Source organism: Paroedura picta, chromosome 16 (genome assembly GCF_049243985.1).
Source record: "Paroedura picta isolate Pp20150507F chromosome 16, Ppicta_v3.0, whole genome shotgun sequence".
Lineage (NCBI taxonomy): Eukaryota > Metazoa > Chordata > Lepidosauria > Squamata > Gekkonidae > Paroedura > Paroedura picta.
In genome coordinates, this window is record NC_135384.1 from 30,515,725 (window position 1) to 30,538,956 (window position 23,232).

General features: G+C 58.5%; 1 protein-coding gene across 1 annotated transcript in view; it reads left to right on the forward strand.

Moving 5' to 3' along the window:
• Positions 1–1,840: 1,840 nt before the first annotated feature.
• MRC2 (mannose receptor C-type 2) overlaps positions 1,841–23,232 on the forward strand; it is a 32,305-nt gene continuing 10,913 nt past the window's right edge. Inside the window, exons 1-17 of the mRNA XM_077313816.1 lie at positions 1,841–2,097; positions 7,327–7,737; positions 8,646–8,819; positions 9,363–9,527; positions 9,898–10,011; positions 10,870–11,013; positions 11,737–11,928; positions 12,577–12,731; positions 13,210–13,317; positions 16,676–16,791; positions 17,287–17,435; positions 18,624–18,841; positions 19,663–19,805; positions 20,437–20,539; positions 21,253–21,391; positions 21,650–21,685; positions 22,534–22,691. Coding sequence (XP_077169931.1) covers positions 1,992–2,097; positions 7,327–7,737; positions 8,646–8,819; positions 9,363–9,527; positions 9,898–10,011; positions 10,870–11,013; positions 11,737–11,928; positions 12,577–12,731; positions 13,210–13,317; positions 16,676–16,791; positions 17,287–17,435; positions 18,624–18,841; positions 19,663–19,805; positions 20,437–20,539; positions 21,253–21,391; positions 21,650–21,685; positions 22,534–22,691 — 2,631 coding nt within the window. The 5' untranslated portion in view covers positions 1,841–1,991. The remainder of the gene's footprint in view (positions 2,098–7,326; positions 7,738–8,645; positions 8,820–9,362; positions 9,528–9,897; positions 10,012–10,869; positions 11,014–11,736; positions 11,929–12,576; positions 12,732–13,209; positions 13,318–16,675; positions 16,792–17,286; positions 17,436–18,623; positions 18,842–19,662; positions 19,806–20,436; positions 20,540–21,252; positions 21,392–21,649; positions 21,686–22,533; positions 22,692–23,232) is intronic.

A 23,232-nucleotide genomic window follows, 5' to 3' on the forward strand; every position in this document is an offset into this window, starting at 1 on the left:
TGCAGCGGCCTGCCTGGCCCTCCGCCTGTCCGTCCGTCCGTCCGCCAGGCCCCCTGCCTCCTGTTCCCTTTGGCGACCTAGAGCGCTGCCCCTTTTCCCCACAAAGATGCCGAGAGCCATGCGTCCCGCCGGGTCCCTCCGTGGCCTTTGACCTCCCCCCTCCCACCCCTGAGTGTATCTAGCATGTGGCTCCAGCAGCAGTTTGGAATTCCTTGCCTGGCCCGGAGCAGGGGAGACATCTGGGTTTAATTAATGTGATGAAAAAAACGTGTTGGGCTGGAGGAAAAGGATCGCCTGTTTAAAAGGAGAAGGAATCGGCCTCAAAGCCAACAATAAGGGGGAACGGCTAGCTGGCCGCACAGGGCTGTGGCCCACGAGAAGAAGAGCAGAGGGGGGGCCTAAGCGGCTGTTTCGGGTGCTGAGTGGGGGGGGGGCACTGGCACCCGAGGCACGCAGCCCAGGCTCTTCCCATGCACATACATTGCTGTGGGTCCTGCCAGGGCCTCACAGGTGGAGACGTGGCCCTTCCCATGCTGGGGGGGGGGATATGGGGGGGGGCTCAGCTTGGGAAGAGCCATCTCATGCGCCAGGAGAGCTCTTGGAGAAGGCGGCAGGGCCGATGAAACGCTCCTGTCAAAGTTAAGCACTGAGCTCTGGATCTCAGCCTCATGCACCGGAGTAAACTGCCTTTACAGGGAAGATGTGGCCCAGGTGAAGAAGAGAAGGGAGTTCCAGAACGAATCCTTTATTTTTGGCAGATGGTGCGATCAAATGGCCCACATGGTGGGTACCTCATTATGCTTGGAACGTGGGATTGATTTAGCCGGTCCAGGTCTCAAGCTGTCAGACCTCATTGAGGAGCCCCCGTCTCCAGCCCCCGGCACCCATATCCCCGCAGCCCACAGCCTCTTCTGCCTCATACAAAGTAAGGAGGTATTTTCCCTCCATGTCAAGCCTGGGCAGGACCTCCTCCCTCCTTGGGTCTCCTGGGGATTGTGAGCCAGGCAGCCCCCTCCGAATGACAACAGAAGAAGAAGAAGAAGCCAATGCTGTTGTTAGGTGCGAAGTCGTGTCCGGCCCATCGCGACCCCCTGGACAAGGCTCCTCCCGGCCTTCCTGCCCCCTCCCATTCCCCGGAGCCCGTCGAAGGTCGCCCCGGCCGCTTCAGTGGCCCCATCCAGCCACCTCACTCTCTGGCGTCGATGGTCGCTTTGGTTGAAGAAGGAGTCTCTCCTTGCAGAAAGGAAAGGCTCAGTCACAGCATCTGGGTGGAGGGAAAGACATGCCAGCAGAAGAGCCTGCCTACGGTGCCGACTACTCTTCCGCTCGGGATGCTCCCGGCCTCTGAGCAGGCTGGAGGCCGCCCGGAGTGCGGGAAGGCGGCGGCCTCCAAGCCCCCTCGATCTCTTGCCCGGCCCGTCGTGGCCTGGGGGCCCCTGCGGCCTTGGGGAGGCGGGCGGGCGGGCTCGGAAGGGCCCCGATCGCAGGGAGCCCCGCGGCCCCTTGGCCTCTGGGCCGTGTGCGACGACGGTGCAGGCCGGCCCCTTCCCGGGCGCCGAGGGCTCGCCCAGCCACGCAGCCTGCCTGGGGCGGTGCGCGGGCTCCGGACCGCCTTTGGGCTGCGAGAGCGGCGGCCGGTCGCGCTCCGCGGAGCTCCCTGTCTGCCTGCCTCGGCTGCCCCCGCCGGGCGCCTCCCGCTGCCACGTAGCCGGCCGGCGCTTTGGACGGGGAGGGCGGCGCCGCCGAGCCTCTCGCTCCGGCCCTGGGGGGGTTGGGCTGGGTTGGGGGGGGTCGGCCTTCCCTGGGCGGGGGCCCCGCTGGCCTGGCCGCGCCTCCTCCCTGCCTGCCTGCCTCCCCCGCCCCCTAGCGACGTGTGGCCCGGCCGCGCCGGCTGCCAGACCGCGGGAAAGCTCGCCCGCCTCCCCGGGCAGCCCTCGACGAGCGCGCCTCGCCTCCCCTCTTCCTCGGCCCGGCCCGGCCGCCCGACGGCGATGAGCGCGCCCGGCCGCCCCCCGCCCCTGCGCCGCGCCCTGGCCCTCGTGTGCGCCCTGCCGCTCGCCCTCGGCGCCCTCCTCTCCGCCCGGCACCCCCCGCCAGGTAGGGCTCCGCGCCGACGGGACGGGATGGGACTAGGGCGGCCAGAAGGCGCTGGCCCCGGCGGGAACTCCGACGGGACGGACGGGTCGGGCGTTCCCCGCAGCCCGAGTTGGGCCCGGAGCCGCCTTCGTCCCGCGGATGGGCCGGGAGGGACGGAAGGGGGCCCCTAAGAGGGCGGTGGGTGAAAGAGCCCGGCGGTGGGGCGGCGTCCGGCTTCGGCGGGGGGCGGGCTCTGGGGGCAGCAGGAGGGACCCGGCTGGCGGGCGAGGGCCTTTCTCCCGCATGGGGACCCAAAGAGGCACCGAAGGAATGCCTGGACGGCGTGTTCCTGTCGCTCATCTGTGTTTGTCTTTGTGCGTGTGTGTGTCGGGGGCCCCAGCCGAGCCCCCCCCCAGCCCCCCCCCCCGACGCCTGTATCTTCCCAAGGCCTCTCCCGCACTGGGAAGACACCCCCCCCCCCGTGCCCGCAGGGCTTCTCAGGCCGGCGGCTGCTGCCCAAGAGCCAGCGTGTCCTCATCCCCTGACCCGAAGCGCATGTCTGGAAGGACCCGATCCCTTGGCTGCCTCTTGCCCTGGGCCTGACTCATCGGAAGGAGGAGGGTGGGGGACACCCAACTGGCCTCCAGCTGCAGACCGCTGGCTGGCTGGACTTCCAGGGGCAGGCCTTGAGTACCCTGGCCTGGGGATCTCCGGTGCCGCCCGCCCTGGCCCGGCCCATCTTGTCCCCTGCTGTCAGCAGTGCAGGCTGAGGGTCTCCATGGGTGGAGGCCGAATCCCCCCAACCCCCCCCCCCCAAAGCTGCCGTATTTGAAAACTGGCCGCCAACCCGGACTGAAGAGCAGAGGTGCCCAAAAGGAAGGGCTGGGGTGGCTCTGGGCCAGGTGGTCTTCACAGGGACAGCCTGTCCTGAGGAACCTTTTCAGCTACTGGTCCATCCCCCCCCCTCCCCCAACCAGCTGGGCCAGTCCCAGGCGGCAGGATACCAAGGGCCAGCCCCGCTCCCCCACAGGAGGGGGTGGTCCAAACCACATGGAGGGCAGCAGAACAATCTCCCTGTTTTGGTGGCCTTGGTGACAAATGTGTTTTGGTTACCCTTGCGTCCAGGGGCGCCTTCAAAGGTTCGTTCTGGGGAGAAGCTTCCCAGGGGTGCAGCACCCTGGACTCACCCACATGGCTGCCCCACCGGAGCCTAGTCTGGCCACGGCTCCTCCCCACCGGCCGGTCCCCTGCTGCTCCTCGGGTATTGCAGCAGCTCTTTGGGCCAGAAGAGGAGCCCACTCCGCATTCAGGGCCGCAATATCGTGAGTGCAGCGACTGGGGCAGGCCCCTGCGGTCCGCATTACGGTTCCAGGATTGTGTAAAGGAAGCCGGAGCTGGGGGGAGAGCCAGCGTGGTGTGGGAGTTAGCGGCGGTAACCTCCCCATACTGCTCACAGTTCTCTCAGAGCTCTCTCAGCCTTACAGGGTGTCTCTTGTGTGGAGAGGAGGGGGAAATGACTGTAGGCAGCTTGGAAACTTTTGGGGTAGTAAAAAGCAGGGGGGGGGGGAAACCGGACCTTCAAAGAAGGCGAAACCTGTTTCAGTTGGCCCTTGTTCCTGTGCCTGCCCCTAGCCCCAAAGCGGAGGCCGCCTGGTCTGTGTGGCATCGGGGGGTGAAACGACGACGGGGATTGGCGGGACTTCTTTGGCTGTCTTTAGCAGAACAAGACACAGCATGAGGCTCACGGCATCCAAGTAGCCTGAACAGGGCTTAAAATGAATTTAAACCGAAGCAAATCTGAAACTATGAGTTTGTGCGTGGGGGAGAAGAAGCTCTGACTTTTATTCCCCGTGTCTAACCACTAAGACAGGTTAGGCAGCCCCACTAAGGCATCCTCAGCCCCCTAAGGCAGCCCCCCCCCCTTGGCTTCTGCCTGGCTCCTTGGGAGGCCGGGGTCTGCTTGCTGGGCCCAGAGCAGGCTGCTCTTCTGGCCGGGGAGGGAGGGGGGGAGGGCCACTGTGCTTGGGTGTGCCACAACCCCCTCCCTCCCCTTTCCCTTCTCTCCCTGCTTCCTCCCCCAGCTTCTCGGAGCCCAGTTCTGATCTCGTGGCAAAGCCTGGGAGACAGGGAGAGACCCCCCCCCTCCACCCGCCCCAGACTTCTCGCCTGGCTTTCCAGGGCTGTTCCCTGTTTCTCTCCTCCGGCCGGAGGGGGTCTCGGGGGTCTCCCCCACAGGCCGCATGCCTGAGTGCCGATGAGGAATGCGTCCTTTTTGCAACCAGCCACTCTTGGCCGTGGTGTTGCCGGTTGAATAGCCCAAACGTTGCCCCCTCCTTTCCTAAACTGCAGGGCTCTTGAGGTGGGGGGGGGCTCTTTGGGGTGGGGGAAGCTACTGGTGCTTCTCGTGGGCCTGCTTGTTTCCGTGTTGTGCTGGATGGGAGCAGGGCTCTTGTTTTTCAGTTAACCACGCTCTGAAGGGCAGGGCCTGCATTTTGCCCCCTTAGCTTGGTGCAGGGGTTGAGAGCGGCAGCCTCTGATCTGGAATGCCTGTTTTGATTCCCCACTCCTCCTCCACATTCAGCCAGGTGGGTGACCTTGGGCTAGTCACAGCCCTGATAGTGCTGCTCTCACAGAGCAGTAACACCAGGGCTCTCTCAGCCTTCCCTCCCTCACAGGGGGTGCCTGTTGTGGGGAGAGGAAGGGAAGGCTCCTCCGGGGAGTGACTCTGCTTCTTTTTCTCCTCCTTGCTAGCCTCTTGCTGTTCCTCCTCGCCTCGGCTGGCTTTGCTCCCACCAAGAGAGAAAGGGAAGCCAAGCGGCTGACTCCTCCTCTCCGATTCATGCCCTCCTTTTCTCCTCGAAGGGAACATAAAACGGCTTCCAGCGGTATTCTGTCCTCCTCCATTTTTTCGTCACAACAGCCCTGTGAGGGGCTTGGGCTGAGAGCGAAGGACTGATGTGAGCCTCTGTGGCAGGGTGGGGTGCAAACCTCTCAGGGCCCGGATGCCGCTACGGCTTGCTTAACTGTGCGGCCCACAAGTCAGCGGACAGAAGCCCCCCTGGCTAGTGCTGGGACCAGGCCCTGCTGGCTGTCTCCTTCTTGCAGGGGGCAGGGGCTCCTTGCCACCCAGGCACAGTGGGCTTCCCGGTGGGCAAGGGCAGGTCTCCAGCAATGCCCCCCAGGGTCTGCCCCAGTGGAGGGAGCAGGAGGAGGAGGCGGCAGGGAAGGCTGGCAGAAAGAGGGCTAATGGGCACGGGCAGGGAGGGAATTTGAGAGCAGCGAGAGAAACAGTCATCTTTTCTTTAAATACCTCCAGAGACGGGAACTAGCCGGAGGAGCAGCTGGGCCAAGGAAGACCGCGGAGCTAAATCGGTGTTTGCCGTGGGTTGTTGTGGGTTTGCCACGGCTGTTGTTGTCAGGAAGGGTGTCAGAAGAGTTGGGTCAGCCTGAGGGGCTGGAGAGAGGTCAAGGGCTGGAGAATCTCAGGGTCTGTGAGTCCCAGAGCTCGATGCCAGGGGCCAAGGAGTTCCTGGGGAGATCAGGGCTGAGGCGGCCGATCCATTCCCCGTGCCTGGTGCCGGTGGGAAGTGCAGCCCAGACGCTCCCGCAGGGCCTCCAAGGCCAGCCATGGGCCGGGGTGGTCCTGCCTGCCTGCCTGCCTTCCTGCCTGCCTGCCTGCCTGCCTCTGCACGCAACGCTGGTCTGCCCGGGCCTGGCCTCCTCAGCTCCAGCTGCATCCACCGTGCAGGAGCCCCGCATGGGGTTGTTTTGGAGCGGGGGGGGGGGGCTTGCTGCAGAGGTTGGAGGCAGGATCAGCAGGTTCCCAGCAACGCCAGCCGAAGAGAGGGATTTTGCTGCCCTTCCCTGAACCCCACAGAGGCCTTAATTTTCAAAACTCTCTTGCAGGCTGTAATTTTCTACCCTGCTGCCTGTTTTCAGAGTAAACTGATCTTTTTTGATCCTAAGCAAAAATTTTCTCTTGTCTGGGCAGCTTCCTGTGGTTTCCAAAGCTGCCTTGCCGGGAACGTGGAGAAATCCTGGTCGGGCTGACACTTCCTTGGACTTGCCAGGAACATTTGGCTGCCGGGGAGCAACTCCTCCTCGCCCCCCCCTCGTGGCTGGCGGCTCAGGAAACCACCCGCCCCAGAGCAGAAAGGGATCCTGGCCATTCGGTCTGAAAACAATGGAGGTGTTGGGGGACCGGGAAGCCCCCCCCCCCCGAATCCGAGAGCCGTGGTAGCAGCCTGGCTCCAGTCAGAGCCCCGGCCGACCGCAAGGCCAAACTCTCCCCCTCAGATGGCGAACTCAGCGGGGGGTTTGAGAGGAAAGGTTTTCTTAAAGCAGGCGTCTCATCCTCCCCCAATGGACGGACAGACTCCCTCGTGCAGTCGGGTCGTCCCTGGTCAGTGCTCGGAAGGGCAACCTCCAAGGCACCCCAGGGCAGGCAGTGGCAACCCCCCCCCCCGGAGGACTCTTGCCTGGCAGCCAGTCCATCTTGCGATCTCCTGGCTGCATGACACACCTGTGCCTTTCACCCTGCCCGCCAGGGACGACATCCAACCCAGCCACTGGCCTCCCGGCAGGATTATTGCAACCGGCAGGGCTACCTTTGAAGCTGCTTCAAGAACTCCCAGAATGCTGGTCCAGAATGCAGCTGCACGGGTCTCAATGGGGACCTGTGCCGTCTCGAGATTGGAGACCGAATCAGATTCAGAGTTTTGGTCAGGATCTTTACAGCCCCAACAGTCTGGGGCCAGTGTACCCGCAGGGCCATCCCCCACAGAGTTTTAGGGTGCAGAAAGCAAAACGTGCTCAGGATCCCTGGCCCCAAGGAGATTTAGTTGGCCTCAACCATGCCTGGTAGAATGCTCTTCCCAAAGAGATCTGGGCCCTGTGGAACCGTGAATGGGCCGGCCAGATGGAGCAGCCCCCAGAAGAAGGCCTGAATTCTGCCAGCCTCCCTGCCAAGGCCCGAATCTGGATGTCAGTCGGGGCTGCTAAGATCCTCCCACCTTCTCTCACCTTCTCTTCCAACAAGCTCAAGATTTAGGCAATGTATATTTAGATTTTTATTGCAACAATTCAGGATTTTTATGTTTTATCTGTATATTTATTTGTATAGGGGATTCTGTTATGAGGTAATCCGCCACCACAGCTCAGAAGATGGGGCGGGAAATAATTAATGATAATTATAAATAAATGTGATCCAGCTTTCCCTGTGGACACTCACTTGGCTTTTCCCTTTGGCAGAACTTGGGGTATTTCTCATCTACAACAGTGAGCTGCCTGGTTGCTTGGAGGCCAAAGACTCCCTGGTGAAGATCTCCAAGACCTGCAACACCAGCGCTCCGGCTCAGAAGTGGAAATGGGTCTCTCGGAGCCGCCTCTTCAACATCGGGGACATGAAGTGCTTGGGGGTCTTCTGGAAATCTGCCAACGGCAGCACATCGACCCACCAGCTGGCCACCTACGAGTGCGATCAGGAGCCCATCAACATGCGGTGGAACTGCCGGACCCTCGGGGACCAGCTGGCTCAGTATTTGAACCCCAGGCTGGGGAACAACGGGTCTTCTTCCTCGGCAGAGAGGGCTGACCAGGCACGCAGGGGCCAGTGGAAGATGTACGGCCAAGAAGACAATCTGTGCTCCAAGCCATATTCTGGTAAAACACGCAGAGGGTTGCCATCGGGAAGAATCAGTCGCATTGCTGTCAACTCCAGTGCAGGGTTTCACAGGGTGTGATCCTCTCCCCGACCTTATTCCGTGTCCTTGTGCACCCTCTCACCCAACTGGTCTGGAGTTTTGGGCTTGGGTGTCATCAGTATGCTGATGGATGGTCGGCCGGATGCCCCCCGAGCTCATCGGAGAGGTGTCTGGAGGTGGTGGTGGAGTGGCTCAGAGGAAGCCATCTGAAGCTGAACCCCTCAGAGACAGATGTCCTGTGGCTGGGCAGGAAAGGGCCAGCCTGGGCGGAATGCAGCTTTCCACTGCACAGATGACCAGGAAGCTGGGCGTGATCTTTGACGCCTCCAAAATGGGGAAACTCAAGTTAGGAGAGAAGTGCAGCTGGCGTTTTCTGCCTTTGCCAAGCTAGGCTACTGGCGCCTCATCTGGCTCTGGAGCACCTGGCCAAAGTGATCCGTCATGTCATGTGTCGGCCAACTTCAGGCTTGATTACTATGACTGGCTCTACACGGGCCTTCCGTCTTCTTTGCTCCAGAAATTGCAACAGGTCCAGAGTGTGGCCGGGAACTCCTTGGGGGCCCCAGCTGAGGCTGAGTGCAGAAAGCAAAGTGAAGCGGGTGGGCCTTTCCTGGTGAACCAGAAGAGCCGGCAGGCAGCCAGACTAGCCCTGGGCTCACAATGAGGGCTGGTTGGTGCAGAACAAGCAGATAGCAGCACATTTGCCTAATCGGAGCAATCGCCACACTGTGGAACTCACCACCTGTGGATGCGCGATTTGGTGCAGGAGTGGGGTGCTTATTTCGTTAGTCTGCGGGCCGCCCAGCCTTTTGCTCAAAGGACAGTAGAGGAGAGGGGGTGTCATTCTGCCTTCTCTCTCCTCGGCAGAAATTTACACCATCCAAGGCAACTCCCACGGGAAGCCCTGCACGCTGCCCTTCAAGTACGACAACCTTTGGTTCTACGGCTGCACCAGCATGGGCCGTGAAGACGGCCACCTCTGGTGCGCCACAACGCAGGATTACGGCAAAGACGAGAGGTGGGGCTTCTGCCCCATTAAGAGTAAGTTGCTGCTGGGTGGGGGGGGGGCAGAATTGTGATCCCCGGCGGTGGTTGGGGAATTTAACCGAAGCACACGTCCACTGGGCTGGGGGGACCCCATCTTCTGTGGCTGCCCCTGTGGGAGGCGCTCCCCATTTCCCTCTTGACCGCTTGGCTTTCAGGGGTGTGGCCTGCAGAACGGTCCTGTCCCACGCAGCCTCTCCTTCCCAAGGGGACCCAGCGTAGCTTGCTTCCCGAGCCTCCTTGTTGCTCCTTCCGAGGCTGCTTCCTCCGGGACTCTTTTCCTTTGCTCTTCAGCCACCAGCAACGTTCCCGTCTCGGGTTGCTAGCTCTGTTGGTCCGCCTGGCAGGGGGTGGGAGGAGCTTACAAGGAGCCTGAAGAAAGCAGGACCCGAAGACGACACCGGGAGGCAGGGATGTTGGGAGTGACGCTCACATTCTATGTCCGGCGTTTCTCAGTGGCTGGCGCTGGTGAAGTCACAAGGAGACACAAGGGTGTTCTTGGCTCCCCGGTAACTCCCTTTCCATGCCCGTCCTTTGCAGGCAGTGACTGTGATACGTTCTGGGATCGGGACCACCTCACCGGCAGCTGCTACCAGTTCAACTTCCAGTCCACGCTGTCCTGGCAGGAGGCCGGGAGGAGCTGTGAGCAGCAAGGGGCCAGCCTGCTGAGCATCACGGAGGTCTACGAGCAGACCTACATCAACGGTGAGCCTGGGGCTGAGCAGGGAAGGGGGCTGGCCCTTAGGAGCCCTTTGGCCTCTGCCGCGTTTGCTCCTCTGACCGGTGGGTGGCAACCGGGCGGGGCCTAGAGGGGCTCCCGGCTGCCCAAGGGGGCCAGAAAGCCACGGGGAGGAATTCAGGTTCCAGTCCTGGGATCACTCGGGAGACCCAGAGGGAGAGCCTCCTCTCGGCAAAGGTTAGGATTTCTGACCCTCTTGCAAAAGGGTTGTGGGTCCTGGGGGAGACCTTGGCACGGAGGGGGGGCAGCCCGAGTGCCGCTTTGGGGGCAACATCACGGCACAAAGACGTGGAGACTGACACCGCGGCCTTCTCCTGCTCGCCCTCTCTCTGCCAGGGCTGCTGACGGGCTACAGTTCCACCCTCTGGATTGGGCTCAACGATCTGGACCTAAACGGGGGCTGGCAGTGGTCCGACAACTCCCCCTTGAAGTTCCTCAGCTGGGAGAACGGTACGGCAGGGCGCGGGGGGGGGGATTGTTGGCTGTGGTCAACAAGGCAAGATCGTGGGTGCGTTCTCATACACGGGGACCCCGCTCTTTCACGGCCTCTGCAATGAAGCAGGAATTCTTAACTGTGGTCTTTATGATAAAGGCCAAGGGGACCTTCAAAAGTGTCCTTAAGGGATGGACGTAGAAATCCCCCCTGCCCCTTCTTCTGATTCCCTCAGTATCTCATCGTTCTCTTGGGGCTGTTCTCACAGAGCCGTTCTCTTAAGAGCTCTCCCAGCCCCTGTTGTGAGGAAGGGCTTGAGCCTCCTTCGGACAGTGAAAAGTGGGGTATAAAGAAACAACTTCTTCTTCTTCTTGGAAAAACTGCCTCTCGCTGTGAGGGAAGGGGGGGGACTAGCTGGGAATGTTGTGAGCCGTCAGCAGGGGTGTGTGTGTGTGTGTGTGTGTGTGTGTGCGGCCATGCTCCCTGTCCCTGAATGCCCTCCCAGGGATGGGGTGTGCGATGGAGAGCATTGGAGGCGGGTCAGTGCTCACCCCTTCCCAGAGCTGGAACGGAAGCCGCAGAGCTCTGTTCTCCGAAGCCGAGGGAGGGGCCCTGTGGGGTTGAAGGCTGCCGAGGAGTCTGGAAGACCTACTAGGCTTCCCGCACCCTGTTTGCCCTCCTGGCGAAAGCGGCCTGACAGAGCAACCAGGCCTGCCTCGGTCCCCGAACCACGCCTGAAGCCTCCTTGAAGTGGGCCGAGGTGATCCATCCCTCCGGCCTCGGGCTGCCTGCCATCCTCAGCTTGCGGTTTCCCGTTTAGAAGGGGGCAGCCTCCCCTCCGCCACCCCCAGCGCCAACCCTGCTTCTCTTTGTAGGTCAGCCAGACAACCCCCAAGAAGAGAACTGTGGGGTGATTCGAAGTGAATCGTCAGGGGGGTGGCAAAATCGGGACTGCAGCATCGCTCTGCCTTACATCTGCAAGAAGAAAACAAACGCCACCCTGAATACACACCTGGCAGGTACCTGCAGCGAAGTGGGGCAAGAGCTCCCTTCCTCCTCGTGGGGGGGGGTGAGACCCCCTTTACAGGGCTGAAGCTGCCCCCACCAGGAGGGCAAACCAGAGAGGGGGGCAGGAGGAGGGAGCTTTGTGTTTGGATCCGAAGGAACTGACCAGGGTTCTGAACGCAGGTTTTCATTTGGTGGTTTTGGTTCCTCATATATTCGGATGCTCTTGGGCGGGGACAGAGGGTGTTTGGGTTGCAGGGTCCATCAGACAGGCTGCTGGGGGGGGTACCACTCCGGGAACGGGGAGGGAAGAAGCCGAAAGTGAACACAGTGTTGCTATGTCACCCGGATGTGATGTAGGCACATTGGTGACGTCAGGAGTGGCACAGTGTTGTTTTGGGCAAAACTCTATGGTATAATTGGTTTCTTACCATAGAGTTTTGCCCTAAACCAGAGCATTGCCCCCATGACATCACCAATGTGCCTATGTCAATTTTGAGAGACAAAGTAATACCTTGTTTACTTCTTGCCTGTTTGGCAGGGGGTGATTTCCCTCACTTTATGAGAGCCCTGAAACTCGGGACCAGCAACCCTGGGGGCGGGGGGGGGGGTTGCTATCAATTCAGTCTGTTAGTGGCGGGTCAGCGGCTTTCACTTTTCTGGGCTTCTGAGTGTGAGCCTGCAGTTACAGCCTACCGGCTCCCATGACATTTCTGAGTTCTGTTAACTCATCGTAGTCGATTCGTGGTTGGAGACGAAGGTCGACTGTGATCCCGGCTGGCAGCCTTTCCAGTCTAACTGCTACCGACTGATCAGCGAAAAGAAGACCTGGCCGGATGCCAAAAAGATCTGTTTACGGAACGAGGGGGACCTGGTGAGCATCCACACCCTCCCGGAACTGGAGTTTGTGACCAAGCAAATCAAGCAAGGTGAGCCAGGTCTGAGTCAGGAGATTCGTCTGGTGTTTCTTGGGCAGGATACGAGAGGGAGATCGACTGCTTTATTCTCCTCTTAAGGGTTTCTAGGTGGGAGGGAGATCGACTGACTCTGTGTTCTCCCCCTTGAGAGAGCAGGTAAAAAGGAAAATCAACCCAATATATTTCACAAAAGGCTTAAAAATTTCCAATTAAGGTTTTAATGACCCCTAAAGACCTAATTAAGCATATTTCTAAGGGACCCTTTCAGCTACAGAACATCAGCTTCCCTTTCAGAGGTTGTCTTGTCAGAGAATCTTAAACCAGTCCTGGATTGCTTGGGCTGGGAACATCCTGTTCTTTCCCCTCCCTCTTTTCCTATTCATCTACAGATTCCTGCGCTGGATGCTGCATTTTATGCTTCTTCTTTCCAAGCCGCAAGGGAGTGGCGGGCAATAAATCGAATATAATAATAATAATAATAATAATAATAATAATAATAATAATAATAATAATAATAGGCTTCACATTCTACAAAGCTACACTTGACATTTCAAAAAAACGTTATTTTTTACTATAATTCAAAACAACATAGCCTTGGGGGGTGGGGCTCCTTGGTTAGGGATGGAGTTGCTGACCGGAAGTTTTGCCTTGCTGTGGCAGATGTTGAGGAACTCTGGATTGGCCTGAACGATCTCCGCCTGCAGATGAACTTTGAGTGGTCTGATGGCACCCCGGTGAAGTTCACCTTCTGGCACCCCTTTGAGCCCAACAATTTCAGGGACAACCTGGAGGACTGTGTCACAATCTGGGGACCGGTATGTGTTGAGGAGAGTCCCAGCATCGGCAGGGGATACACTTTTGAGAACTTGTGTCCATGCGCTCTGCAAGGGTTGTTGTTGTTGTTATTATTATCCTTTTTTAGAGTATGTCAAGTAGCCAGGGGACCCTAATATTGTCTGGCATCCAGGCATGGGATGTTCGGAGGCGGATTGTCATGGCCTGCCTCCGTGGCATGACCCTCTAGTGTTCCTGGGGGGAACTGCAGTGAAAGCAGGATGATAAGCACAATGAAAAAGAAAACCCAACAGGAATGCACCGGGAAAGCAAAGGAAAACACCAGTGCGTAAAAGGCCCTTGAGTTGGAAACTACCTCTGTTCCTGAGAGCTCTGGAGGAGAGAGCCCACCTGGGTTCTTTATAGCCAGGCCTTTGTGCCTTTGTCTTGCGAGAGCAGAAATGTGCCCGTGGAGGCCACCGCCTGTCCCTTCAATGTGTCCTGCGATCCCCTGTCTAGGAAGGGCGGTGGAACGACAGCCCTTGCAACCAGACCTTGCCCTCCGTCTGCAAGAAGAAGGGCCGCGTGACTGCGGGCAGAGAAGATGAGGACCACGGCTGCAGAAAGGTAGAGACCCTCATGGTGGCACACACAAAAGGGCAGGGCAAAGACAGCAGGGGGCAGGGGAGCGCGAAAAATAAGAGCCCTGATTGATTGATTTAGATTTTGCCCTTCTTGGACTTGCTGTCTTGGGCCGGTGAACACCATAATAAAATAACAATAAAATCCATTAGCATTAAAACCCAGCAGAGCCTTTCAGAAACTCTGCTCAAACTGTTGCCGGCACCAGCGATTGTCACTGAGACTAGGAATTGTGTAGATGTGAATCAGGCAGGGGAGGAAGGGGGGGGGGAAGGATGGCCTGGCTTCTTGGCCCCCTGGAAGGGCTCCGCTGTCCCTCTGGGAAAGGAGGCTGTTCTCTGGGGGGGGGGCATTTCGAAGTGTGCAGGAAAAAGAGGTGCTCGGTAGCAGTGCGAACAGATGACAGCCCCTCTCCCCAAGTAAATAAGGGGAGGGGCAGACAATTGTTCACAAGGCACTCGGTTGGTTGTCCCCACCCAGGGGGAGGGTCCAAGGGAGTGGTGTCCGCAGGAGTGATTTTTCTGTGGGGAAATGTGCCCGTTCCCTGCCTGTCTTCGAAAGCTGCCCGCCTCAGCTTTGGGCTGGAAATTGCTCCTGTCTGACAAGGCGGACTGTCCCGTTCCCCGTCCCTCTGTGAGAGAAGGAAGAAGAGAGAGGGTCCCGCTGGCCTCTGTGCTTGGCGGCCGGAGGTCCCTCCTGGGTCCCTTCTGCCTGCGTGTGGGAGGGGAAGCGCTCGTTGTGCCCCTGCGCCCGTTGCCGGACGTTTTGCACTCTCCGTTGGGTCTGGCTGTGTTGCTTCGGTTTGGGGGGGGGGCAGGAGTTTGAGGGGGACCAGCTGGCCCATCGCCCTGGGCAGGAGCTGGAGCGGGAGCTTCTCTGAAGTGTGTCTGCACACGGCTCTCTCTGCCTGCCTGCCTGTCGTCTGTCTCCTCCATCCCTGCTCGTGGCCTCCAGTGGGACCGGATGTTTGTGGCAGGTGCCTGTGGTCATTTGCCCGCTGTGTTTCTGGTCTGCTGAGCCCGGCAGGAGCAGCCTGCATGTCTTGCGATGCAGCAGCCATGGGGGTGTTTTTGGCATGGCGCGAACCCTCCTGCTCGAGCAGCGGAGCGGATGCATGCCGTCCTTCCAGGCAGCGCAAAAGGGTCCCGCTCAAGGGCCCCCCTCCCCTGCCCTTGCCAGCATCCCTTCAGCCGTCTCGCCCAGCTCGTGTTCTCTGCTGCAGACCAGTTGGCCGTGGGCCCGTTCGGCCAGTGGCAGGGTGCAGACGCCAGCTCCCTCCAAGCAAAATTGCCCCTGGAGAGTCGGCTGCCAAACTCCCGGCGCAAGCATAGCGGCCGTCCAGCAGGCTGAGCTGCCTCCGGGATCTCTTCCTTCGGCTGCCGGAGCATCTGCTAGGAGCCCCTCCCCGGCCGCTGGCAAAGCTCACGCCGTGTGGAGTGGGGGGTGGGAGGCAGGAATGCAGGAGCCAGCCTCTGCCAGAGCCTCCCCTCCCTCACATGCCCTCGATCCCGCACCTGGTCGTTCGGAAATGCCTCCGTGGGCCCTTGGGGAAAGAGACGGGGAGGGAGGGAGGGCGGTTTCTTGACCACTCCCTTCCAGCAGTTTCAGAAGTTTGAGGTGGCAGATTCAGCGGGGTGGGTTGGGGGGCTGGGGGCTGGGCTGGGCTAGAAGGTTCCTGTCTGGAAACTACTCCAGACCAGGCCAGTGCGGGATGGCTGTGCGGGGAAGAGGTCCTCACCCTGTTTGTGAGGAGGGATGCTTCTGGGTTGCTTTCCATGCATCTGCCCCTTCGGACGGAGCAGGCGCTCGAGGCCTTGACCGCGGCCTGCCCTCACGTGCTGCTTGAGAGCCGTGGACGCTGCGGCGGCCTTCAGAAGAAGCCCTGGGCATCCCTGTGCTGCCTCAGCAGTGAACAGCCCCTGTTGTGTGTCCGGCTTCGAAGAGGTTCCAACAGCAACAAGGCCGGAGTTATGCAAGCCGCGGCGGCTGCATTGGAGCTCCCTTGCACAAGGGCAGATTGTGCATCCTCTCCTGAAAGAGCCTCTGATCAAGAGCTGGCGGCTGGCCAGGGGGGGGGAGTGGGGGGGGGACCAGTGTCCTTTTTCAGAATGCCTCGAAGCGCTTTTCCGTCTCTCTCAGCCTTGAAGTCACTGTGGTTTTCTGCTGAGGCTTTGGAAACTAAACCAAAGTTAGTTTAGATGGGCAGGCAGTCTAGAAAAGGCAGGGGAAGGAAGCTGGTCCACTTCTGCGAGCCGCTCATGAGATTCTTTGGGAAGTAATGCGGTCTGAATGCCAGCCGTGATGCTCCGGTCATGCCCAGCCCCCGGTTATTTAGTTTGTTTCTCCAAAAAAAGAGAAGAAATCCATGATGTTTGGCCCAGGAAGAATCCATGGAGGTCCAGGCCCATGGTGAGCGGAAGATGATCTCTCTGTTTTCTTTTACAGCACGAAGGACTTCTTTTTTTTTATAGAGAGTTTTTATTTTATTTTATCAGGACTTCTGATTCGGATCACCACTCTTTAAAAAAGAAATTAAATGTAAATTAAGCGATTCCAATTCGGTCTGCCGGCCGTCCTGTCAGCTTCTAGGCTTGGTCTGTCTTACAGCCCCCCTGTTTGTCTTTTTGGGGGTCCCGGGTCTCCCTGAGGCTCCTCTCCAGTGCCACATTTCAAAGGAACCGACGGCCTTCCCGGCAAATCCCTTCATTTCTCCGTCTTCCACACCCAACCATAAATAAAACGAGCCCTTGTCTGAAACATTTCCCCATGTTCTGTTCTGACAGTAGCCTCTTTTCCAGAGTCCAGTTTGTGATGGTTTACTAGATTCTTGGGATGATCTCCTTAGTTGATCACAATCTCTGTATAATAAATTATTGGCATTATCGCCCTCTTGGTCAATGTTAACGGAGTTAAGTCTTGAGAAAGGGCAGAACGGAGATGGAGAGTCACCAGTAGTGCCTGCTTCTGCCCCGTACCCACAAAGGAGGAGTCCCCCTTGGCAGGAGACCAGTCCTCTGAGGTAGGAAAGCTAACAGTTGCCCCTAGAGCTCCTCCTCATGGGCTCAGTTTGCTCTAAAGCAGACTGATTAGAGTTTCCCTCCCGGAGAACAGAGCCTGCCTAAGCAGCTGCCACAGTAGAGTGGGATAAAGGTATTTGTTTTATTTAGAGGCCTAAAGATTCGGAAGGTGCAAAACAAAGAAGCCAAGCTGAAGCCAAGTGGGATGAAACCTTCCCCAAGTAGAATCCTTGCTGGTTCTACCTCCGAGGTGCAACGGCTCACTCGTGCAAGCCGTGGCGAGCGTCTGATTGGGTGGGGTTTCTTCCCTCTTGCTTTCTTTGCAGGGCTGGAAATGGCACACCCCGTCTTGCTATTGGCTGGGGGACGAGCACGTCAAGTATGCGGAAGCTCGTAAGATCTGCATGGACTACGGGGCGACTCTACTCACCATCACCAACAGGTGCGTGCAAAGCCCCTCGAGCAGCAGGGTCTCCGGCGGGTCTCTTGGATGCTCTCGGCAGCAAACCTGCACGGGGCCCTGGGCCTTTGGCCAGCAGCGGGGGGGGGGGTGTCTAGGGGCTTGCAGAGGCTGTCGCTCCAGAGTCCATTTATGGATTTGCGGGGCCCAACCAGAGCATAGTTGTGGTGGCAGCGGCCAGAGAGGGGGGAAAGGGGCTCCCTGCAGTTGAAAGGGTGTCCCTCCAAGAGGGAGCAGGCGGGAGGAGAGAGGCTGTGGCCCTGATCCACGGCGGAGGAGAGGCACCGCGCAAGGCCCCTGCAAGTGCGGGGCCCGTAAAACATGCTCCGTGGACACACCGGCCCTGCCTTTTGCTTGTCTCTGACCGGAGCAGAGGCCCTCGGGTGCAAAATGGCTCCGGCTCACGGAGGAAAGAAGGCGGTGCGGAGGGTGTGGTGAGGGGCCAGCCAACGCTTTCCTCTCCTCTTCCCGGACCAGGTTCGAGCAGGCCTACGTGAACAGCCTCATCTACAGCTGGGAGGACGAGCACTTCTGGACGGCACTGCAGGACATCAACGAGACAGGCTCCTTCCGCTGGCTGAGTGGCGATGAAGTCACCTACACCCACTGGAATCGTGACCAGCCAGGTACAGGCCGTTTGCGTCTGTGCCTGGGAACTTCGGGCGAGGAGGGGGGTCCTGCGCTCACAGCTCAGGGGGCATTCACCCCCCCCCCCCCATTTGCGCAGGCTGGTGCCTCTCCTTCTTTTTGGGCTGCCCACTCCAGGCGGGGAAAAGCCTGGCGACTGGGCCGGTAGCCTGTCAGGGGACGAACTTCAGCAGGGTGTAAACGCCAGGCATAAGCCAGCCCTTTCCTCCCGTGGAACAGATCTCTATTGTACCGCCCGGGGTTCCCCAGGCCCCACCTGCGGGAAGGCAGTTCTGCCTGCTTTCCCTCTGGGTTTTACTCAGCAGGCGCGATTTCTCTTTGCTGGCTGCTGCAGCTGGGCCCAGGGCTCAGGAAATTGGCTCTCAGGGGGTGTGGCTGGACCAAGAGACGTGTCTCTCAGGTGCTTTAGATCTGCTTCCAACTCCAGTTCTGCAATGTTCAGATGAGGTCTTGCATGGGCTGGGCCCGGCATACCCAAGGGGCTTCTATCTGAATACGTCCCTCAGGGGGCTCTTGGATCGGCAAGTGCCAGTCGGTTGGTGGCCCCGGGGAAGTTTGCTTGGCCTCAGCCAGAGCCAGGGCCTTGTTGTCCGCCCTGGTTCCTGCTGGGTGGAATGAGCTCCCCAGAGAGGTCAGGGCCCTCATGGAACTTGCAGAGTTCTGCGGGGCCTGCAAGACGGAGCTCTTCCGCCAAGCCTATGGCTGAGACCCATCTGTATTATTTTATGTTCTGTTTTAATGTTTTATGGTCTAAATGCAAACAACGTGATTGGAGTTGAATGGTGTGCAAAATCGTGTGAGGAGAAAAGGTCACCTGTGTTGAGCAGGGCCTCCTTGGGTGCAGGGTCCAGGGGTCTGTGCCTTGCCGGAGGACAGGGTGGGTGGGTGTGTCTGCTGTGGTGCAGCACTTTCTGTGTCTCCTGGATGCCCACGGATGGCCTGGATGGAGGAGGGCGGCAGCAGGACTCCTGGTTGGCCCTTGCTTTCCCAGGAGTAGGACGGCGTGGCTTCCCTTGACTGAGGGAGGTGCCCTGGCATGGAAGGGTGAACGTTGAGGACGGCTTGAGACTGGGACCAGAGTGTCTGGTGATTCTGCCAAGCTTTTGCTTTGGCTTAAACTCTCTCTCTGGTGTATTCTCTCCCCCCCCTTCCCATGAGCTTTCCAGATTATAGTCAAGGGGGCTGCATCGCCTTGGCTACAGGGAGCGCCATGGGCCTGTGGGAAGTGAAGAACTGCACGACTTTCCGGGCCAAATACATCTGCCGGCAGAACCTGGGGACGCCGGTGAACCCGGAACTTCCTGCCCCCCTCCCCACCCCCAGCCTCACCGGCTCCTGCCCTCCGGAGTGGAGCACCAGCCCCAAGATGAGGCACTGCTACAAGGTGGGTGGGCAGGATCTGGGGCAGGGGGGTCCGGAGTGGAGGCTAAGGCCATCTGGGGCCATTTTCTCCAGGGGATCTTCTCTCCTTAGCCTGGAGAGGAGCTACTATTCCAGGGGATCTGCATTCCTATACTCAACTTAGAACTAGGATTGTGCACACATAAAAAGTTGGGCTTTTTCCTCCAAAAAAATTAAGTATTTCCAAAAAATATCAGATTCCAGTACTGGGATTTTTGGGAAATCCCACATTTGTTTGGGTCCAAAAGACCTGAGAAGAAAGAGACTGACTTTAAAAAACAAAGCAATACCCAGCCTGACCTTGGGCACATGAAAACGTAGACCCAGACTAAAACGTTGTGGGTCCTACAGGTGCCCCTGGGCCCCACCTTGGTCTGCTCCTTCAGGCCAGCACAGCCTGGGTCTCCCCGAGGGTCTCAGGAACGCTCTCTGCACGTCTCGTGGTGCCACTCTCCCATCCTGTCATCGTGGTCCTGTGACATTGCTTCTTAGCTGTCTTAGGCTGCCTGGCGGCTTTTTTTGGAAATATTTGGATCGTCTGCCCTGAGTGCTCAAATGAATGAGAGAAGCTGATCTTGCCCCTGAAGCCAGCTGGTCTAGGCCTGCTTTTGGGCAGAGTTCTGCCTTTCGGGTCTTCCTTTGCAGTGCTGCTAAGGGGAAAGAAGGCTCTCGAAACCCCCGTTGTTGGCATGGGCTGTCGGGGCCGGCCAGGGTCAGCCGCCTGCTGCTGGTGGCCATTGGGGTGGGGGCTGGGGAGAACTGCAGCGGGCAAAAGAGCCACCTTTCTCCCTTCTTCTTGGGCAGGTTTTCCATTATGACCAACTGCAAGAGAAGAAAAACTGGATCACAGCCCACCTGTTCTGCCAGGACATGAAAGCGCAGCTTCTGAGCCTCGGTAGCTATGAGGAGGAGCACTTTGTGGCCAACACGCTCAACAAGATCTTTGGGTGAGGAGCAGGACGTGTGTTTCTGCGCCCCCCCCCCCCTCCTGCAGACGTCTGTCCACATTCGCCTGTGTTTACATGCAGGCATCCGTGTGCTTTTAATGTGCCACCAGTAAAACTGTGATAGCAACGAATCCACATTAGCCCCCCAAAGAGCACCCTTTGAATCAAAATGTACTAAAATAAAACACAAAAATTAATTGAAAAGAGAAGAGCTGGGTTTTTTTTTTTTTGGTACTTTTCAGTACCCAAAGGAGTCTCGAAGTGGCTTCCAGTTGCCTTCCCCAGAACAGACAACCTGTGAGGGGGAGGTGAGGATGAGAGCTCTGAGAGAACTGTGACTAGCCTAAGGTCACTCAGCTGGCTGCATGGGGAGGGGGAGGAGTGGAGGAGGATTCTGTCAAGAAATATTTGTTTGGTGCCCAAGTTTACTCTGCCACCCTCATACCCTGAGCCCAGTTGTGGAAGGACCAGATGTCCCAAGGAAGGAAAGGAAGCCCTGAGGACACGTGAGGGGAAAGGAGAGAGACGGCGTCTAGAAGCTCCGCCACGGCTGGGGCTCCGGAATCACAAAAGCAAAGCTGTGCTGACCTCGTGAGTTAGAAATGGCAGATCTACCTTGTGACCCCTCCAGGGAATCGGAACCTGAGATCCACGAGCAGCACTGGTTCTGGATCGGCCTGAACCGCCGGGCGCCCGGGACTGAGAGGAGCTGGCAGTGGAGTGACGGACTTGGGGTGAGCGGTGGGCGGCGAGGGCAGGCGAAATGGGCAGCAGGTTACAAAAGTGCCACCATATTACGCCATCCTGTTCGGTGTGCCGCCTGGTGAGCATCGCTCTCTCCCTCTCTCTGCGATGCCGTCTTGTTCCATTCTGTGGGCATCGTTTTCCTGGCTGTTTTGAGGAAAGTCTTCTTCGCTTAGGGGCTCTGCAGGTGGCTCCAGGCGGGCACTCATCTTTTCAACTAGATCCTGCCATGTTCTGCCGTAGAAATGAGACAGGGAGTATACCACTCATCTGGGGGGGTGGGGGTGGTCCTAGATGTTCCTGGGGGCCTGGCCTTAACCAAATGTCCCTGCAAAACCTGTGAGCTCCGACAGGGCCCGCGTCTCTTCTGGGAGCTCGTTTCACCAAAAAGGCCCTGACCCTGAGGCTGGGCAAACCTCCTCTGGGCCAGGGACCACCAGCCAGTGAGAACTGGCAGAGCATAATGCTCTTCGTGGGACATCGCAGGGAACACTCTCATTCTGTAAGCAGAAACTGGACTTAGGGATGGGGCGTGGCTGTAACTCCGTAGACCGGTTTCCTCGCTGCTGAAATCAGGTCACGGTGCTGAGTGGGAGCACCTGACCCCCGGAGAAAGGCTGGCTGAGCAAGCGGCCTTTGGCCTCGGGGGCCTCCGTCGGACCCCAAACTGACTGACCCCCGCTTGTTGTTCTTTGCCTCCCAGTTTTCTTACCACAACTTTGACCGCAGCAACCATGACGGTGACGATATCCGCAACTGTGCCGTGCTGGACCTGGCCTCTCTGCAGTGGATGCCCCTGGAGTGCGGGGCTCACCTGGACTGGATCTGCAAACGGCCCAAAGGTGAGGGCGCCGGGGTGGGGCTCTAGGGAGCAGGAGGGCAGCCGATGCCGGCACCTGGGGAAGCGTTACGGATGCCTCCGCTGCCTCTGGTGGCATCTCACCCTACTCTCCCTTTCCCTCGGCCCTTTTCTCGAATTTCTGCTCTCCTCCCCACCCAACAGCCAGCCGGCCTTTTTCGGTCCTCCCCGTCTGTGGCTTCCCCTCCCCCTCCTCACACGCCCTTGCCTCAGTTATTGATCTTTTGGTGTTTCTTCACAGGGACTGATGTAAAAGACCCAGAGATACCTAACCAAGGTGAGTTTTCCCCTGCCAATCCTCTTTTCAACATTCAGTCCCCCCTAATTATCTTGCATTTGGAGGGTTATTGATTGGGAAATCCCCCCCCCCTTCTAGTACAGTAGTGGGACACAGGCAGCCAGCTGGCTGACCTTGGGCCAGTCACAGTTCTCTCAGAGCTCTCTCAGCCCCACCTCCCTCACAGCATTTCTGTTGGGAGAGGAAGGGAAGGTGACTGTAAGTCTCCTTCCGGTAGTGAAAACCAGCTCTTCTTCTCTGGCTCGTGGAGAGGAGGGTCCTGCTCCTCTAGTCCGTGGCCTCCCTCCTCAGTGCAGCTGGGGGTTGGTTTGGTGGTGTTTTTCCCCTTCCGGTCTCTGTTGCGTGTGGGGAAATCAGGGCTGGGCTTTAATGCCCTAACCCGATCTCCGTCCCCCATTCTACGAACTGTTGGAGACTGTGCCCCATGGATGGACCTCAGAGGGGTTAGTTAGAGGCAGATGAAGCAGCTTCCCAAGCACATTTTTGACCTCTGATTTTTACCATGCAGCAACCTTGTGTCAGCATTGTGCACACGTGGCTTCTTAAGAAGAGCGGGTGGTCTGCCGTGGTGGTCTGCAGTGACCGCTCAGACAAGGAGGGGCTCACATCATTGTCTCTGCTGCTCAGAGCCGCGAGGACTGGCTCTGCCCGGGCACGTCCCTTGACGGTATTTGGGTGGGCTCATTTGGGGAGCCCGTGTGTGTCCCACAACGTCAGAAGAAAAAAGCCCAGCCCTCAACCAAGGGGGAAAGCGATCGCTGCGCCTCGTGCATCTTTGTGACCCTGCTTCTACCCCCCCTTTGGCCCCCCACCCCCTTTCTCCACAGGGAGCAACGAATGGGTGACGTTTCAGGATGCCGAGTTCAAGTTCTTCAGCCTCCACTCGACCTGGGTGCAGGCCCAGCGGATCTGCACCTGGTTCCAGGCGGATCTGGCTTCCGTCCACAGCCAAGCTGAGCTGGACTTCCTGGGCCAAAACCTGAAGGTGGGGAGGCGTCTCCCGTTGTGCCTGACAATAGTGGGTGCAGGGGGAAATGGGCACGGAAGCACAGAAAGGGGCACTGAAGCAGACATCAAATTGCCTTCTGCTGTGGGAGGGGGAGGTTGATGGCTGAATGAGGCCAAACGTTTAGGGATACTTATACTGCACTTTATTCTGGGTTTTTTTTCCAGATTGTTTAAAAATGTTTAATAAGTTTTAATGATTGTTTTTATCCTGTCAAATGTTGTGAGCTCTCCTGAGAGCTTGAGGAAGAGTGGCACGCACGTTCAGAAAGAAAGAGTATTCTGCCCTTTTCCTGACGGCTTGGCGGGGTTGCCGGATCCTGAGGGGAATGCAGGAGACAGCTGGGGAAAATATTAATTAGCTTGCTGATATTAGGATACCACCTCAGGAGCTGCCCTTCTCAGCATCTTTTCAGCTGCAAGAGTGAACAATGGAGGAGCTGAGTTGCCACCTGCTTTGTGGCAGTCTGAGAATCACAGCCAAGTGCGCCTGCCCTGGCAGAAGCCCTAAAACTGGCTCA